The sequence below is a fragment of the Neopsephotus bourkii genome, unplaced genomic scaffold (assembly GCF_033783945.1).
Source record: "Neopsephotus bourkii isolate Nb327-2 ecotype Australia unplaced genomic scaffold, CSIRO-AGI_Nbou_v1 NB_365, whole genome shotgun sequence".
In the NCBI taxonomy this organism is placed as follows: domain Eukaryota; kingdom Metazoa; phylum Chordata; class Aves; order Psittaciformes; family Psittacidae; genus Neopsephotus; species Neopsephotus bourkii.
The window spans coordinates 219,775-239,181 of NW_026900871.1; the positions used below are offsets into that span (position 1 = coordinate 219,775).

Below are 19,407 nucleotides of genomic sequence, written 5' to 3' on the forward strand. Positions count from 1 at the left end.
GAAGGAAGGGGGGGGGTGAGGGAACAGCCACGATCGCAGCTCCGCTTCCGCGAGCGCCACGTGGCCCCGCCCACAGCGGTCGGCGGGAAGGGGCGTGGTTAAAAGCGGAAGTGAGCCGGGGAACCCGGAAGTGGAGGCACAGGAGGATGGCGGAGGGGGTGAGTGAAAGGAGGAGGTGTTGGGGGGGGAGGGGTTCCAAAAACGGCCTCAAGGGGGGGTTGGGGGGACCCGGCGGGGGGTTGGGGACCCCTTTGGGGGTGCGGGGACCCCTCCGGAGCCTTCCGGGGACACCGGGAACCCTCCCGGTCCCGTCCCCCACTCCCTAGGCCTGACGGTCCCGCGTCCCGCCTCCCCCCCCCCCGCAGATGGACGTGTCCGAGGGCTGCCGCCTGCCCGTGCTGCGGCGTAACCAAGACAACGAGGATGAGTGGCGTGAGCGGGGGCGGGGCTTGCGTGGAGGGGCGGGGTTTGATTGGATGGGGTGGGTGGGGGGGCGTGGTTTAGACCCGAATGGGTGGGGTTGGAGCGAGGAAAGGGGCGTGGTTTGCAGCGCAGGGGAGGGGCCAGAGTGGAGGGGGCGTGGCTTGCGACCAGCGGGGGGCCGTGGGGTCCTAAAGGGAGACGCGTGTTGAGGGGGGGCGCAGACACAATGGGTGCATTTTGGGGGGCAATGGTGGGGTTTGGGGGGGTCCATCCCATGTTGGGGGGTTGGGGGGGGATGTGATCGGGGTGTCCCCAAAAGAGGGGTGGTGACACCCCCATTGTCACCCAGCGCTAGCCGAGATCCTGAGCGTGAAGGACATCAGCGGGAGGAAGCTCTTCTACGTGCACTACATTGACTGTGAGTCAATGGGGGGGACATGGGGGGCATCACACACACACATGACATGGTACCCCCCATATGTGGGGACATAGAGTGGCTATGGGGGGGGTTAGAGGGGATATGGGGGTGCAAGTGCCCCTCCGTCACCCCATGTGTGTTCCTTGGGGTGGGAACACAGAAGGGGGCTATAGGGGGTGGGCATGGAGGGGACATTGGGGGGTGTAGAAGTGTTATGGGGCGCCGTGGGGCTGCCGTTGTCACCCCATGTGTGTGCCCAAGAATGGGTTGGGGACATAGAGGGGCCATAGGGAGACGTGGGGGGCCATAGGGGGACATAGAGGGGCCATGAGGGGCCACAGGGAGACATAGGGAGACATAGAGGTGCCAAGAGGGGCCATAGGGAGACATAGACGGGCCATAGGGGGACATAGAGGGGCCATAAGGGAACACAGGGCGACATGAGGGGCCATAGGGGGCCATAGAGGGGTCATAGGGAGATATAGACAAGCCACTAGGGACCATAGAGGGGCCATAGTGGGCCGTAGAAGGACCATATGGGGACATGGGGGCCGTAGAGGGGCCATAGGGGGACATGGAAGCGCCATAGGGAGACATAGGGGACCACAGAAGAGCATAGAGGGACATACAGGGGCTATAGGGGGCCATAACGGGCCATAGAGGGGCCATAGAGGGACATAGAAGGGCCATAGGGAGACATGGGGGGCCATAGAAGGGCCATCGGGGGCCATAGAGGGGCCATAGGGGGACATAGAGGTGCCATAATGGACCATAGGGGGACATAGAGGGGCCATAGGGGGACATAGAGGGTCCATAGGGGGCCATAGAGGGGCTATAGGGGGACATGGGGGCCATAGAGGGACCATAGGTGGGCATAGAGGGACAATAGGGGTACATAGAGGGGCCATAAGGGACCATAAGGGGGCATAGAGGGGCAATAGAGGGGCCATAAAGGGGCCATAAGGAGACATGGGAGCCATAGAGGGTCCATAGGGGGACATAGAGTGTCCATAGGGGACCGTAGAGAGGCTATAGGGGGACATGGGGGCTATAGAGGGTCCATAGGGGGCCATAGAGGAGCCATAAGGGACCATAGGGGGTCATAGAGTAACCATAGTGGCCATGGGGTGCTATAGTGGCCATGGGGTGCCATAGTGGCCATGGGGTGCCACAGGGGCCATGGGGTGCCACAGGGGCCATGGGGTGCCATAGTGGCCATGGGGTGCCATAGTGGCCATGGGATGCCATAGTGGCCATGGGGTGCCATAGGGGCCATGGGATGCCATAGTGGCCATGGGGTGCCATAGTGGCCATGGCGTGCCATAGTGGCCATGGGATGCCATAGTGGCCATGGGGTGCCATAGTGGCCATGGGGTGCCATAGTGGCCATGGGGTGCCATAGGGGCCATGGGATGCCATAGCGGCCATGGGGTGCCATAGTGTACATGGGGTGCCATAGTGTCCATGGGGTGCCATAGTGGCCATGGGGTGCCATAGTGGCCATGGGGTGCCATAGTGTCCATGGGGTGCCATAGTGTCCATGGGGTGCCATAGTGGCCATGGGGTGCCATAGTGGCCATGGGGTGCCATAGGGGCCATGGGGTGCCATAGTGGCTATGGGATGCCATAGTGTCCATGGGGTGCCATAGTGGCCCTGCTGACCCCATTACCCCCCATTGTCCCCAGTCAACAAGCGCCTGGACGAGTGGGTGACACAGGAGCGGCTGGACCTGAAGCGGGTGCAGGGTCCCCGCAAGGAGGCCAAGACCCCAACCAAGAACGGGCTCCCCGGTTCCCGGCCCGGCTCTCCCGACAGGGACACGGTGAGCACCAACCCCCCCCCACCGGGATATGGGATGGGGCACATGGATAACGGGATGGGGGCATTGGGATATGGAGAGAGGGGATGTGGGACCATGGGATAGAGGGAGGTGGGACAGGGGGATATGGGATGAGGATGTGGTCACAGGGGGATGGGGACAGGAGGGGACCCTGGTACCCATGGATGTCCCCAACCCCTGGAGCGGGGGGGGACACAGGAGCTGCTGGGGACACCTAGAGCCAGGGGACAGCCCAGACCCCCCTATGGCAGCTTGGGGACATTTCCAGCCTCTCTATAGGACCCTGGGGACATCCCCAGCCCCTCTATAGGACCTTGGGGACATTTCCAGCCTCTCTGTAGGACCCTGGGGACATCCCCAGCCTCTCTATAGGACCTTGGGGACACCCCCAGCCTCTCTATAGGACCCTGGGGACATCCCCAGCCTCTCTATAGGACCTTGGGGACATCTCCAGCCTCTCTGTAGGACCTTGGGGACATCCCCAGCCCCTCTATAGGACCCTGGGGACATCCCCAGCCTCTCTATAGGACCCTGGGGACATCCCCAGCCCCTCTATAGGACCCTGGGGACATCCCCAGCCCCTCTATAGGACCCTGGGGACATCCCCAGCCTCTCTATAGGACCCTGGGGACATCCCCAACCTCTCTATAGGACCCTGGGGACATCCCCAGCCCCTCTATAGGACCCTGGGGACATCCCCAGCCCCTCTATAGGACCCTGGGGACACCCCCAGCCCCTCTATAGGACCTTGGGGACATCCCCAGCCTCTCTATAGGACCTTGGGGACATCCCCAGCCTCTCTATAGGACCTTGGGGACATCCCCACCCTCTCTATAGGACCCTGGGGACATCCCCAGCCTCTCTATAGGACCTTGGGGACATCTCCAGCCTCTCTATAGGACCCTGGGGACATCTCAAACATCTCTGTAGGACATTGAGGCCAACCCATGACCTCTAAGGGATCCTGGGGACCTGGCAAACACTTCTATAGGACCCCGGGGACATCCCAAACACTTCTATAGGACCCTAGGGACATCTCCATCCCCTCTATAGGACATTGGAGCCATCCCATGACCCCTCTATAGGACCCTGGGGACATCCCCAGTCCTGCTTTAGGGTCTTGGGGCCATCCCCAACTACCCTATAGGACCCTGGGGCCATCCCCAGCCCCTGTATGGGACACTGGGGCCATCCCAAACACCTGTATAGGAGCCTGGGGACACCTCCAGCCTCTCTATAGGACCCTGGAGCCATCCCATGACCCCTCTATAGGACATTGGAGCTATCCCAAACTCCTCTGTAGGACCCTGCAGACCCCTACAGCCCCTATACAGGACATTGGGGCCATCCCAAACCCCTCTGTAGGACCTTGGGGCCATCCCCAGCCCCTCTATAGGACCTTGGGGCCATCCCAAACACTTCTATAGGGCATTGGAGCCATCCTCAGCCCCTCTATATAGGACCTTTGGGCCATCACCAACCCCTCTATAGGACCTTGGGACCATCCCCAACCCCTATACAGGACATTGGGGCCATCCCCAACCCCTCTATAGGACACTGGGGCCATCCCAAACACCTTTATAGGACCCTGGAGCCATCCCAAACACCTTTATATGACCCTGGAGCCATCCCCAACCCCTCTATAGGACATTGGGGCCATCCCAAACACCTTTATAGGACCCTGGAGCCATCCCCAGCCCCTCTATAGGACCTTGGGGCCATCCCAAACACCTCTATAAGGCATTGGGGCCATCCCCAACCCCTCTATAGGACCTTGGGGCCATCCCCAACCCCTCTATAGGGCATTGGGGCCATCCCAGACACCTTTATAGGGCACTGGGGCCATCCCAGACACCTTTATAGGACCCTGGAGCCATCCCCAGCCCCTCTATAGGACCTTGGGGCCATCCCAAACACCTCTATAAGGCATTGGGGCCATCCCCAACCCCTCTATAGGACATTGGGGCCATCCCCAACCCCTCTATAGGACATTGGGGCCATCCCCAACCCCTCTATAGGACATTGGGGCTATCCCCAACCCCTCTATAGGACACTGGGGCCATCCCAAGGCCCTCTATAGGACCCTGGGGACACCTCCAGGCCCTCCATAGGACATTGGCTCCATCCCATGACCCCTCCATAGGACATTGGCTCCATCCCATGACCCCTCCATAGGACATTGGCTCCATCCCATGACCCCTCCATAGGACATTGGCTCCATCCCATGACCCCTCCATAGCACCCCGGGGCCCATCTCTGCCCCCTGGGAGGTGACACCCGGGACCCATTGGGGCCGCTGCCATATGGGGAGGGTGGGAGATGCCATCACCCAGTTACGGGGGGGGGATTCAGTGCCACCACCATTGGCTCCCCCTTTAGGCCCCCCAATGGCTTTGTCCCCCCCCATTGTCCCCCCCTCAACGCCTCCTCTTCCTCCCGGCACAGAGGAAGAGCCTGGAGCTGGCGCTGCCGGTGGCCCCAGCCAGCGGGAAGAGCATCCCGGGGCCACCAGTACCACCAGTGCCACCAGTGCCACCAGTGCCCGTTCAGATCACCCTCCGCTTTCACCTGCCCAAGGAGAGCGAGGCCGAGCCCCCCCCGCCCGGCGCCCAGCGCCCCACGGTAACTGGGGCCCCAATGGTCCCCAATAGGGCACTGTCCCCAATGGGTCCCCATCACTGGCTCTGTCCCCAAAGGGGTGTCTGGTTTAGGTCCCAAGGGCGCTGGTCCCCAGTTATGTCCCCAGTGGGTCCCATTCTGTCCCCAGTGGCTGTGTCCCCAGTAGGGTCCTGTCCCCATTGCTGTCCCTAATGGGTCCCATCCTGTCCCCAGTGGGTCCCCATTGCTGTCCCCAGTGGCTGTGTCCCCATTAGGGTCCTGTCCCCATTGCTGTCCCCAATGGGTCCCATCCTGTCCCCAGTGGGTCCCCATTGCTGTCCCCAATGGGTCCCATCCTGTCCCCAGTGGGTCCCATCCTGTCCCCAGTGGCTGTGTCCCCATTAGGGCCCTGTCCCCAATGGGTCCCCATTGCTGTCCCCAGTGGGTCCCATCCTGTCCCCAGTGGGTGCCATTCCCAGTGGGTCCCCAGCCCAGTCCCCAAGGGGTGTTACTGGGGTGATGCTGGGAATCTCTAGGGGCTACTGGGGCCATACTGGGAGCACTGGGATGCACTGGGATGGATTGGGATGAACTGGGATGACCCAGGACGGTTTGGGATGGACTGGGATGGATTGGGGTGAACCAGGATGGATTGGGATAAACTGGGTTGAACCGGGATGGGTTGGGATAAACTGGGATGAACCAGGATGCGTTGGGGTGACCCGGGAGGGGTTGGGAAGAACTGGGATGGTTTGGGATGAACTGGGATGAACCGGGATGGATTGGGATGAAATGGGATGGACTGGGATGAACTGGGATGCACTGGGATGAACTGGGATGCACTGGGATGAACTGGGATGCACTGGGATGAACTGGGATGCCCTCATTCCCCAGAAGCGGAAGCTGGAGGTGGTGTCTCCGGCCACCCCTGTCCCTGCAGCCACCGAAACGTCACCGGCTTCCGTGTTCCCCCAGGTGAGCCCAGTGACACACCAGTAACACACCAGTAACACACCAGTAACACGCCAGTAACACACCAGTAACACGCCAGTAACACACCAGTAACACGCCAGTAACACACCAGTAACACGCCAGTAACACACCAGTAACAGCTACCCTGTACCACCAGTGAGCCCTCAGTAACCACCTAGTAACTGACCAGTAACCAACCAGTACCCATCCAGTAACACCAGTAACCACCAGTACCCATCCAGTAACTCCCCAGTAACGCACCAGTAACAAACCAGCAACACACCAGTAACACCACTAACGCACCAGTAACACCAGTAACCAGCCAATAAGGGCTCAGCCATCACTTACTAACACAGATCCCATCGCCTCTCCCAGTAACCACCCCCAGTGCTCCCAGTAACCCCTTTGGGGGGGGGTGTCCTCAGTCCTTTTAGGGGTGCTCAGGTCCTTTGGGGGAGTATTTGGGGGGTATTTGGGGGGTCCTTGGGGGTATTGGGGGGGTCCTTGGGGGTATTTGGGTGGGTCCTTGGGGGGGTCCTTGGGGGTATTTGGGGGGATGCTTGGGGGTATTGGGGGGGTTCTTTGTGGTCCTGACCCCCCCCGCCCCCCCAGAACGGCTCCGCGCGTCGGGCAGCGGCCGCCCAGCCCGGGAGGAAGCGGAAATCCACATGTTTGGGAACGGATGAGGTGGGAAAGGGAACGGACACGGGTGGGGATGGGGATGGGGATGGGGATGGGGATGGGGATGGATGGACATGGGCATAGATGGGGATGGACATGGACATGGACATGGATGAGAATGGACATGGATGGGGATGGGGATGGATGGGGATGGACATGGATAGGGATGGACATGGATGGGGATGGATGGGGATAGGGAATGGGGATGGGGATGGATGGACATGGGCATGGATGGGGATGGACATGGACATGGACATGGATGGGGATGGACATGGACATGGACATGGATGGAAATGGACATGGACATGGATGGGGATGGGAATGGATGGGGATGGGCATGGATGGGGATGGACATGCATGGACATGGATGGGAATGGACATGAATAGGGATGGACATGGATGGACACGGATGGGGATGGACATGGACATGGATGGACATGTGCATGGATGGGGATGGACATGGACGTGGATGGGAATGGACATGGACATGGACATGGACGTGGATGGGAATGGACATGGGAATGGATGGGGATGGACATGGCCATGGATGGGGATGGTCATGGATGGACATGGACATGGATGGGGATGGACATGGATGGGGGTGGACATGGACATGGATGGGGCTGGACATGGATGGGGATGGACATGGATGGGAATGGACATGGACATGGACATGGATGGGGATGGACATGGATGGATGGGGATGGGGATGGACATTGATGGATGGGGATGGGGATGGACATGGATGCGAGTGGACATGGATTGGGATGGACATGGACATGGATGGGGATGGGGATGGCCATGGATGAACATGGATGTGGATGGACAGGGATGGGACTGACCATGGATGGGGATGGGCATGGATGGGGATGGACATGGACATGGATGGGGGTGGACATGGGCATGGATGGGGATGGACATGGATGGGGATGGGCATGGATGGGGATGGGCATGGATGGGGATGGGGATGGTCATGGATGAACACAGACATGGACATGGATGGGGACTGACCCTGACCGTGCATCCCCTGGTGCAGGACTCGCAGGACTCGTCGGACGGGGCCCCGCAGGCGCCGCGCATGACCGGGAGCCTGGTGTCGGACCGGAGCCACGACGACATCGTCACGCGCATGAAGAACATCGAGTGCATCGAGCTGGGCCGCCACCGCCTCAAGCCCTGGTACTTCTCACCCTACCCGCAGGAGCTGACGGCCCTGCCCGTGCTCTACCTCTGCGAGTTCTGCCTCAAGTACGGGCACAGCCTGCGCTGCCTCCAGAGGCACCTGGTACGGACGTGGGGGACCCCCCCATTGACACCATTGGGGACACCCATTGAGACCATTGGGGAACCCCATTGACAACATTGGGGAACCCCATTGAGACCATTGGGGAACCCCATTGAGACCATTGGGGAACCCCATTGACACCATTGGGGAACCCCATTGAGGCCATTGGGGAACCCCATTGAGACCATTGGGGAACCCCATTGACACCATTGGGGAACCCCATTGAGGCCATTGGGGAACCCCATTGAGACCATTGGGGAACCCCCATTGACCATTGGAGACCCCCCATTGACACCATTGGGAACCCCATTGAGACCATTGGGGAACCCCCCATTGACACCATTGGGGACCTTCCCATTGATACCATTGAGTACACCCCAATAGTCTCAAGTACGGGCACAGCCTGCGCTGCCTCCAGAGGCACCTGGTACGGACATGGGGGACCCCCCCATTGACACCATTGGGGAACCCACCCATTGACACCATTGGGGAACCCCATTGACACCATTGGGGAACCCCATTGACACCATTGGGGAACCCCATTGAGACCATTGGGGAACCCCATTGACACCATTGGGGAACCCCATTGAGGCCATTGGGGAACCCCATTGAGACCATTGGGGAACCCCCATTGACCATTGGAGACCCCCCATTGACACCATTGGGAACCCCATTGAGACCATTGGGGAACCCCCCATTGACACCATTGGGGACCTTCCCATTGATACCATTGAGTACACCCCAATAGTCTCAAGTACGGGCACAGCCTGCGCTGCCTCCAGAGGCACCTGGTACGGACGTGGGGGACCCCCCCATTGACACCATTGGGGAACCCCATTGAGACCATTGGGGAACCCCATTGAGACCATTGGGGAACCCCATTGACACCATTGGGGAACCCCATTGAGGCCATTGGGGAACCCCATTGAGACCATTGGGGAACCCCATTGACACCATTGGGGAACCCCATTGAGGCCATTGGGGAACCCCATTGAGACCATTGGGGAACCCCCATTGACCATTGGAGACCCCCCATTGACACCATTGGGAACCCCATTGAGACCATTGGGGAACCCCCCATTGACACCATTGGGGACCTTCCCATTGATACCATTGAGTACACCCCAATAGTCTCAAGTACGGGCACAGCCTGCGCTGCCTCCAGAGGCACCTGGTACGGACATGGGGGACCCCCCCATTGACACCATTGGGGAACCCACCCATTGACACCATTGGGGAACCCCATTGACACCATTGGGGAACCCCATTGACACCATTGGGGAACCCCATTGAGGCCATTGGGGAACCCCATTGAGACCATTGGGGAACCCCATTGACACCATTGGGGAACCCCATTGAGATCATTGGGGACCCCCATTAACACCATTGGGGAACCTCATTGACACCATTGCGGACCCCCATTGAGACCATTGGGGAACCCCATTGACACCATTGGGGAACCCCATTGACACCATTGGGGACACCCATTGACACCATTGGGGAACCCCATTGAGACCATTGGGGAACCACATTGACACTATTGGGGAACCACATTGACACCATTGGGAACACCCATTGACACCATTGGGGACACCCATTGACACCATTGGGGAACCCCCCAGTGACACCATTGGGGAACCTCATTGAGACCCAGAACATCCCCCCCCTTTTGCTCCTCATTCCCCCCCTGACACCCCCTTTTCTTACCCCCCCCCCCAAAGACCAAATGTGACCTAAGGCACCCCCCTGGCAATGAGATCTACCGCAAGGGCACCATCTCCTTCTTCGAGATCGATGGGCGCAAGAACAAGGTAAAACACGATAAGGGGGGGACAAAAGGGGGGTCCCCTATTTTAGGGGACCCCCCCTCACTTTATGGACCCCCCCCCAGAGCTATTCCCAGAACCTTTGCCTATTGGCCAAGTGCTTTCTGGACCACAAGACGCTCTATTACGACACCGACCCCTTCCTCTTCTATGTCATGACCGAGTACGACTGCAAAGGGTTCCACATCGTTGGGTACTTCTCCAAGGTATTGGGGGGTCATGGGGGGGTTTGGGGGGGTCATGGGGGCGGTTTGAGGGGGTTTTGGGGGTCCTGGGGGGGGATTGAGGGGGTTTGGGGGTCCTGGGGGTGGTTGGGGGTCATGGGGGGGTTGAGGGGGTTTGGGGGGGATTGAGGGGGTCCTGGGCAGGGAATTGAGGGGATTTGGGGGGGAATTGAGGGGGTTTGGGGGGGTCCTGGGGGTGGTTGAGGGGGTTTTGGGGGGGTTTGAGGGGGTTTAAGGGGGGGTTTGGGGGTCCTGGTGGGGGGTTGATGGGATTTGGAGGGGGGTTGGGGGGGTTTAAGGGGGGCGTTTGGGGGTCCGGGGGGGGTTGAGGGGGTTTGGGGGGGAATTGAGGGGGTTAGGGGGGTTTAAGGGGGAATTTGAGGGGTCCTGGAGGGGGTTGAGGGGGTTTTGGGGGGGTTGAGGGGGTTTGGGGGGGTTTAAGGGGGGGTTTGGGGGTCCGGGGGGGGTTGATGGGGTTTTTGGCGGTTTGATGAGGTTTTGAGGGGGTTTGGGGGGTTTAAGGGGGGGGGTTGGGGGTCCTGTAGGGGGTTGAGTGGATTTTGGGAGGGTTGAGAGGGTTTTGGGGGGGTTTAAGGGGGGGTTTGGGGGTCCTGGGGGGGAATTGAGGGGGGTTTGGGGGAGAATTGAGGGGGTTTAATGGGGTGTTTGGGGGTCCTGAGGGGGGTTGATGGGATTTGGGGGGGGGTTGAGGGGTTTTCGGGGGGTTTAGAGGGTTTTGAAGGGGTTTTGGGGAGGTTTTGGGGTTTTTTGAAGGGGTTTGTGGGGGTTTCAGGTGGTTTTGGGTAGCGGGGGGAGGGGTGGGAAGGGTCTTTGGGTGTTCCGGGAATGGGGGTGTTGGTTTTGGGGTGTCCCCCCCCCAATTGCCTTCGTTGCCCCCCCAGGAGAAGGAGTCCACCGAGGACTACAACGTGGCCTGCATCCTCACACTGCCGCCCTACCAGCGCCGGGGCTATGGGAAGCTGCTCATTGAGTTCAGTGAGTGACCCCCCCAAAACAACCTGGTACCCCCAAACCCCCCCCCTCAAACCCATTGGGAGACCCCAACTGTCTTGGATGGGGGGGAAAGAACCCCAAAATCCCCTTGAGGGGGACCCCAAAATCCCCTTGGGGACCCCAAAATCCCCTTGGAGGATCCCTTTTGGCTCCCCCCCCGCCCCAAAACAAAAGAGGTACCCCCAAACCCCCCCCCTCAAACCCATTGGAACACCCCAAACCCCTTGGGTGGAGGGGAAAAGAACCCCAAAATCCCCTTGAGTGGGACCCCAAAATCCCCTTGGAGGATCCCTTTCGGCTCCCCCCCTTGCCCCCAAATACACCCATGGGTATTGGGGGACCCCCACACTGGGGTCCTTTGGGGTGACCCCCCATGGTTTGCAGGTTATGAGCTCTCCAAGGTGGAGGGGAAGACGGGGACCCCCGAGAAGCCGCTCTCGGACCTGGGGCTCCTCTCGTACCGGAGTTACTGGTCCCAAACCATCCTGGAGATCCTCATGGGGCTGAAGGCAGAGGGAGGGGAGCGGCCCCAGATCACCATCAAGTGAGGACACGCCCCCTTACCCGAGGCCACGCCCCCATTTCACTTTAGGCTCCACCCCCTTCATTAAGCCCAACACCCATGCGTTATCACCCCCCCCGCCGCCACCCGTGGATGCCAGCTCTATGGGGAATAGGCTCCTCCTGACCACGCCCCCTTTGTAGGCCACGCCCCCATTTCCCTTTAGGCCCCACCCCCCTTCATTAAGCCCAACACCCATGCGTTATCATCCCTCCCCCACCCGCATCATTGGATCCCAGCTCTATAAGGAATGGGCTCCTCCTGACCACGCCCCCTTTTGAACCACACCCCTTTTCCTTTAGGCTCTGCCCCCTTCGTTAAGCTCCACCCACATTCATTATCATCCCTCCCCCCCATCCCTGTCATTGGATCCCAGGTCCATGGGGAATGGGCTCCTCCTGACCACACCCCCCTTTTAGGCGACAACCCCTTTCCCTTTAGGCTCCACCCCTTCATTAAACCCCACCCCCATTCATTATCATCCCTGCCCCCCCATCTATTGGATGCCACCTCTATGAGGAATGGGCTCCTCCTGACCACGCCCCCTTTGTAGGCCACGCCCCCTTGCCCTTTAGGTTCCACCCCCATTCATTATCCATCCCATCCCTGCTATTGGATCCCAGCTCTACAGGAACTGGCTCCTCCCCATGGCCACGCCCCCTTGCCCTTTAGGCTCCGCCCCCATTCATTAACTCCCATCCCTGCCATTGGATCCCACCTCTATGGGGATCTGGCTCCTACTCCTGGCCACGCCCCTTCCATAGACCCCACCCACACCTTTTAGCTCCACCCCATTGGAGCCTCACCTCGATGCCACACCCCTTTATAGACCCCGCCCCCTTTCCCTGAGGCCACGCCTCCATCCCTATCCCTGCAGGGGGGGGGGGAGCGTTTGGGGGAGGATTTAAAGGGGAAGGGGGGGTTCATTGGGGTCCTGGGGGGCTGAGGGGGCCTTGGGGGGGTCAAGGAGTGTTTTGGGGGTTCAAACCCCCCTTGGTGTCACCCCCCCCCCCCAGTGAGATCAGTGAGATCACCAGCATCAAGAAGGAGGACGTCATCTCCACGCTGCAGTACCTCAACCTCATCAACTACTACAAGGTGACCCTAACCCCCTCCCATGTCCCCTATACACATAGGGGGGACCCCCCCTTTGTACCCCCAAGGTTGACCCCTATAGGGGAGTGAGGGGTTGGGGGGATCACCCAAAGCAACCCCTATAAAGGATCCAGGTACTGGGGGGACCCCAAATCCCTCTATAGGGAATCCCAAATCAGCCCCTATAGGGGACCTAGATGTTGGGGTACCCCAAATCCCTCTATAGGGAATCCTGTATTAGTCCACTATAGAGAACCCAGAGGTTGGGGGGACCCCAAATCACCCCCAATAGTGGACCAAGGGGTTGAGGGGCCCCAAATCACCCTATAGGGAACCCCAAAGCAACCCCTATAGAGAACCCAGAGGTTGGGGGGAACCCCAAATCGCCCCCTATAGAGGATCCAGGGGTCAGGGGGCACCCGAAATGATCCCCTATAAAGGACCCAGAGGTTGGGGGGACCCCAAATCACTCCCAATAGTGGACCAAGGGCTTGAGTGGCCCCAAATCACCCTATAGGGAACCCCAAATCACCCCCTATAGAGGTCCCAGATGTTAGGGGGGACTCCAAATCACCCCCTATAGAGGACCAAGGGGTTGAGGGACCCCAAATCACCCTATAGGGAACCCCAAATCAACCCCTATAGAGAACCCAGAGGTTGGGGGTACCCCAAATCACCCCCTATAGAGAACCCAGAGGTTGGGGGGACCCCAAATCACCCCCTATAGAGAACCAAGGGCTTGAGGGACCCCAAATCACCCTATAGGGAACCCCGAATCACCCCCTATAGAGGACCCAGAGGTTGGGGGGCACCCCAAATCACCCCCTATAGGGCTCAGCCCCCCAACGTGTGGATCCCGGTGCCCTCTAGGGTCAGTACATCCTGACGCTGTCAGAGGACATCGTGGAGGGCCACGAGCGGGCGATGCTCAAGCGGGTGCTGCGCATCGATGCCAAGTGCCTGCACTTCACCCCCAAGGACTGGAGCAAGAGGGGCAAGTGGTGAGGCCACGCCCCCCTCTTGGCCACGCCCCCCTTGACCACGCCCCCTCCGTAAGGACACGCCTCCACCCCCCTTCTTTTGGTCACGCCCACCTGTTATTAAACACCCAGCACTTGGCGCCTTTATTGAATGGGGTGGGCGGGGCTTGCGCAGGCTCCGCCCATAAAGGGGTGGGGTTTGTCAGGGCTCCTCCTCCTCATCATCGCTGTCAGGGACCGGAGCATGGATCTATGGGGAGAAACAAAGGGGAGAAGAATGGGGTTGGGAGGCCCAAGAGTGGGGGTGAGGGGGTTCCTGCCCTGCCCCCCAAGTGTGGGGACTCGGACTGGGGACCCCCAAGTGTGGGGCTGAGGGGTGCCCATCCTGCCCCACAAGTGTGGGGCCTGGGATTGGAGACCCCAAGTGTCAGGGACCTCCCATCCTGCCCCCTAATTGTGGGGCCTGGAATTGAGACCCCCAAGTGTGGGTCCTAGGACCTCCCATCCTGCCCCCCAAGTGTGGTCACTGGGACTGGAGACCTGCAAGTGTCAGGGACTCCCCACAAATGTGGGGCTGAAGGGTTCCCATCCTGCCCCCCAACTACTGGAGACCCCAAAGTCTGGGTCCTAGGACCCCCCTCCTGCCCCCCAAGTGTGGGGCCCAGCACTGGGAACCCCCAAAGACACCTGGCCCCCCCCCCATGCGGGTCCCTCCCTGCTGCCCCCTAAGTGTGGGTCCCGGCCCAGCCTCACCGCCTGAGCGATGTCCCCCCACTGCAGCGCCAGGGCCAGACCCCCAGCGGGGGGGACGCCATCGGCCCCCCAGTCCCTGATGGCATCGAACGTCCCCATCACCGCCACGCACCGGCCCTGTGGGGGAGGGCAGACTCAGTGTGGGGCAGCCCCACAGCTCACCCCATAGAGCGGGGTTGGGGGTGTCACATGTCCCCCAAGTGTGGGGCAGCCTCACCTCATCGCCATGGGGCGGGTCCCCTTCCTTCAGCACCATCCCCCGGTAGCCATGGGGCAGAGGCAGGTCCCGGCCCCCCATGCGCCGGCCCCGGAACGAGGCCCACAGCTCTATGGGGCAGGGGTGGGAGGGGGGAGGAAATGTGGGGCAGGGGGTCAGCAGCCCCACACTTTGCCCCATAGCACTGTTGGGCCCCACAGCACAGCCCCGGCAGCACGTAGAGAGGCTTCCCCCTCACCCACTCTGCCCCACACATCCCCCGGCCCCACAGCGCTCCCCGGCCCCATAGGAGCTCGCTCACCGCCTCCGGGCCCGGTCTGCACCCGCAGGAAGGCGGCCACAGGCGCGGGGCCGTTGTACCGGATACCGCAGGGCAGGAGCTGGGCCTGCAACGGGGCCGCGGCACCGGAGCCAGGCCGCAACCGCACCGCTTCCGCCGCCGCCATGGCAACACTGCCGGAAGCGGAAGTGACGTCTGACGTGCGAGGCGTAAAGCAGCGTAACGTGGCGTGGGGCATAATGGGAGTTGTAGTTTTGAGGGTAACAAGGGGATCAATGGGGAGCGGGTTGGAGCCATGGATTCGGATACCCTCATAACCACACATGGGTCCCAAATGACGTCACAACCCTGGTGGGGAACCCCATATGACGTCACAACTATTGTTGCCGGAATTCCCACCCCCACAAGGGGGCTTCTATGACGTCACTGCCCTAGTGGGAACCCGTGACATCACGACGCCAATAGAAACACAGACACCAACCCCCCCCCCCCACTGGAGGATTCCCTATGACGTCATTGCCACATCACAGCCGCAGTGGGGACTCCCCCACCCAGTGACGTCATAACTCCACTGGGACCCCCCCACCCCACGTGGGTGCTGACGTCACAACCGCTACAGGGATTACCCCATGCCAAAACATGTGTCCCCCCCGTGATGTCACAACCACAGAGAGGGATCCCCCAAGTGACGTCACTGAAAGTCCCGTCCCCCCCCCCCAGTCCCACATGGGTTGCCCCCTCCTCCCCCCGCGCTGTCGCGACAGGGTCGGGGTGGGGGGTGCCGCGATAGGGAACCAATGGCTGAGCCTGAACCCTCTCCCAGCCCCACCCTTCCCTCCACGTCACCACCGCCCTGCAACGCCATTGGCCGAGCTTGCGGGACCCTCCCCCTGCGCATGGGTGAGACCATTGCTGTGCATGGGGGGGGGGGGGTAGCCACGCGGGGTCACACAGGGGTCACGGGCGTGTCCCAGGGAGGCTTTAATGGTCGGTACCGTACAGCCGAGGCGCGAAGCCCCGCCCACCGCGTGACGTCACCCCGCCCGCCATGTGACGTCACTAATCCGGGGGGGGTGGGGGGTAGGAACAGCCTATAGGATCCATATGATCCCACCCCATCACCCCCCCCCTTGGGGCACAGGGTCATGGCTCCGTCCCCCTCTCTCCCTATAGCCCCCCCCCAAACAACCCCTATATCCCCATATGGGGGGGGGGGCAAAGCATCTCTGTCACCCTCCCCCCCACCCTGGGGCAGTTTATAGGCTCTGCCCCACCCCCCCCATGGGTGCTATAGGGGCTCATGCTGCATGTAAAAAACCCCACTCCCTTATGTACATATTTACACACAGGGCACGTATAGGGACCCACAGGGATGGGGGGGGGGGGATAGGGGCAATCCTGAGCGGTGCTGGATGTGCCGGGAGGAGCGAGGTGTGAGTAACCTCGGAGTAAAGTGTGAGTAAAGCCAGAGCAACCCCATGCTTAAGGCTGGAATGGGGCCTTGGGGTGTCTCGAAGCTCAAGGGGAGTCACCCTTGCGTGGAATGGGAGTAACAACGTGTGAGTAACCCCGGAGTAACAACCCTCTAACCACCTATGAGTAGCTGTGAAGGGTGCCGTTGGCACCCATTGTAACCCTAACGTAGCGCCTTGCATTGGGGTGACCAGTGAGTAAACCTGGAGTAACAACCCTCTAACCACCTATGAGTAGCTGTGAAGGGTGCCATTGGCACCCATTGTAACCCTAAAGCAGCGCCCTGCATTGGGGTGACCAGTGAGTAAACCTGGAGTAACAACCCTCCAAGAAGCTGTATCTTGAAGGGTGCCATTGGAACCCATTGTAACCCTAAAGTAGCGCCCTGCATTGGGGTGACCAGTGAGTAACCCTGGAGTAACAACCCTCCAACAACCTATGAGTAGGTGTGAAGGGTGCCATTGGCACCCATTGTAACCCTAACGTAGCGCCCTGCATTGGGGTGACCAGTGAGTAAACCTGGAGTAACAACCCTCTAACCACCTATGAGTAGCTGTGAAGGGTGCCATTGGCACCCATTGTAACACTAAAGCAGCGCCCTGCATTGGGGTGACCAGTGAGTAAACCTGGAGTAACAACCCTCTAACCACCTATGAGTAGCTGTGAAGGGTGCCATTGGCACCCATTGTAACCCTAAAGCAGCGCCCTCCATTGGGGTGACCAGTGAGTAAACCCGGAGTAACAACCCTCTAACCACCTATGAGTAGCTGTGAAGGGAGCCATTGGCACCCATTGTAACCCTAACGTAGCGCCCTGCATTGGGGTGACCAGTGAGTAAACCCGGAGTAACAACCCTCTAACCACCTATGATTAGCTGTGAAAGGTGCCATTGGCACCCATTGTAACCCTAAAGCAGCACCCAGCTTTGGGGTGATGGGTGAGTAAACCCAGAGTAACAACCCTCCAATAACCTATGAGTAACCCTGGAGCAACAACCAATGAGTAACCGTGCAGTAACAACCCTCCAACGACCTGTGAGTAACCCAGGAGTAACAACCCTCAACCAACCTATGAGTAACCCTGAAGGGAGCCATTGGCACCCATTGTAACCCCAGATCAGCGCCCTGCATTGGGGTGATGGGTGAGTAACCCTGGAGTAACCCAATAGTAACCCTAGCTTGGAGTAACGCTTGTGTGGCCATAGAGTATGTAGTAACCTGTGAGTAAGGAGTATTCCACCCATCAGCGTATTGGATAACCCCAAGGGGAGCTATGACCTGGAGTAGTGGCTGAGTAACTTCAGCATCAAGAACATGGAGTAACTCCAAGCAACCAACGTAAGGGCTGAGTAACCTTGGAGTAACAACTGTGAACCCCCAATGGGCTTGAATACACCCTGGGGGGGGTGGGGGGGGAAGTACCTTGCTCGGAGTAAAGAAGCAAAGCAAAGTGCGTGTATCCATGGAGTATCCTTGGAGAAAGGGCTTGGCCAAAGACCTGGCGCAAGGCAATGGTGTAAAGTGTGAGTAAGTCGTGCAAGGAGGGGGGCTTTGTATCGCTGCGTAGGAGCAAACAAGGTGCCATTGTGTGACCCTAAAAGCCCTCTAGGGCTGGCCCCCTAAGGCCTTAGGAACCTCTGAGTAAGGCCTGAGACCCTCCTGAGTCCCACCTATGAGTATGGAGCACGTCAGTGTCGAGAGGACCTCCTCACTGAGTAAGATGGGGTTTGTGTAGCGCTGGAGTAGGGCGGTGGGGATGAGAGAACCTGGGATTAAAGCCATAAATAGGGAAAAGCTCTGAGTAAAGGCTGAGTAAAGGCTTTGCCAAGGAGCTGGGCAAGGGATGGGAGCAGCAAGGCTGAGTAAAAGCAGAGTAAAGGCCAAGTAAAGCGAAGGGGGTGGGGGGGGAGAAGGGAAAGGGGGCATCAATAAAGCACCAAATCACCCCAAAGGCAGAGCTGAGTAAACCCAGAGTAAGGCCCCCCCCATGGGTAACCCTGACTAGGAGCAAATAAGCTCAACGTAAGGGCTGAGTAAACTCAGAGCAAGCCCCCCCCCCTCCCCAAAATTGGGTAACTGAAGAGCAACCAATCACTGCATAACCCTAAGGTAAGGTGGGAGTAAGCTCAGAGTAAGCCCCCTGAGCACCAATGGGCAAGGGGCAGCCCCATGCTGAGTAGTGACTGAGTAACCAAGGAGTAGAAGCCGACAGCAAGGGAGTAAAGGCTGAGTAAGGCTGGAACAGGGCAGGAGCGGCCCCACAGCTGCCTTGGTGTAAAGGGGGAGTAGGGCCTGAGTAACCCTGTAGTAACATGGGAGTAACCATGGACCAAGCCCCCCACCCCCCCCATAGCCCCACGGACCAAGCCCCCCCCCCGAAGTAACCCTGGAGTAAAGTGTGAGTAACCTCAGAGGAAGCTCAGAAGGGGACCCCCCCCCCAAAACTGCCCCCATTGTAGCCCCACCCCCCACTAAGCCCCCACCCTGGGGGGGGAGGGGCCAATATAGAATCTTCTTTATAATATTGCCTTGAAAAAATAAAACTCGAAGGAAATGGGGGAGGGGGGGCCCCAAAATCGAGGGACCCCCCCCAAAAAATAGGGGGGGGGCACTCCCCATAACAAAGGATTCCCCATGGGATCCCCCCCAAATCCAGCAGCAGCTCTTCGGGGGGGGGGTGTAGTAACACTTTGGGGGGATCCCCCTTTAGTTCTAGGGTGCCCCCCCCAAATCCATTTTGGGGGTGCCCCCCCCTCAGTTTGGAGC

At 59.7% G+C, this 19,407-nt stretch overlaps 2 protein-coding genes across 3 annotated transcripts; one reads left to right on the top strand and one right to left on the bottom strand.

Annotated features, from left to right (window-relative positions):
- Window positions 1-99: 99 nt before the first annotated feature.
- On the top strand, window positions 100-14,010 carry KAT5 (lysine acetyltransferase 5). Of its 2 annotated transcripts, XM_061348639.1 has the most exons (14): window positions 100-158; window positions 366-432; window positions 773-841; window positions 2,528-2,664; window positions 5,128-5,304; window positions 6,175-6,255; window positions 6,865-6,939; window positions 7,970-8,218; window positions 9,940-10,029; window positions 10,110-10,250; window positions 11,171-11,264; window positions 11,667-11,826; window positions 12,861-12,942; window positions 13,810-14,010. In XM_061348639.1, exons 1-14 carry the CDS (start codon window positions 147-149, stop codon window positions 13,942-13,944), a joined length of 1,569 nt encoding a protein of 522 aa, XP_061204623.1. In that variant the 5' UTR covers window positions 100-146; the 3' UTR covers window positions 13,945-14,010. The 2 variants fall into 2 exon arrangements, with proteins under 2 accessions (XP_061204623.1, XP_061204624.1); XM_061348640.1 differs by lacking the exon at window positions 5,128-5,304.
- Window positions 14,011-14,121: 111 nt separating this feature from the next.
- LOC133209787 (ribonuclease H2 subunit C-like) lies at window positions 14,122-15,340 on the bottom strand. The gene is made up of 4 exons (XM_061348594.1): window positions 15,191-15,340; window positions 14,890-14,999; window positions 14,673-14,789; window positions 14,122-14,169 (listed from the first exon to the last, which is right to left on the bottom strand). Exons 1-4 carry the CDS (start codon window positions 15,333-15,335, stop codon window positions 14,122-14,124), a joined length of 420 nt encoding a protein of 139 aa, XP_061204578.1. The 5' UTR covers window positions 15,336-15,340.
- Window positions 15,341-19,407: the final 4,067 nt, after the last annotated feature.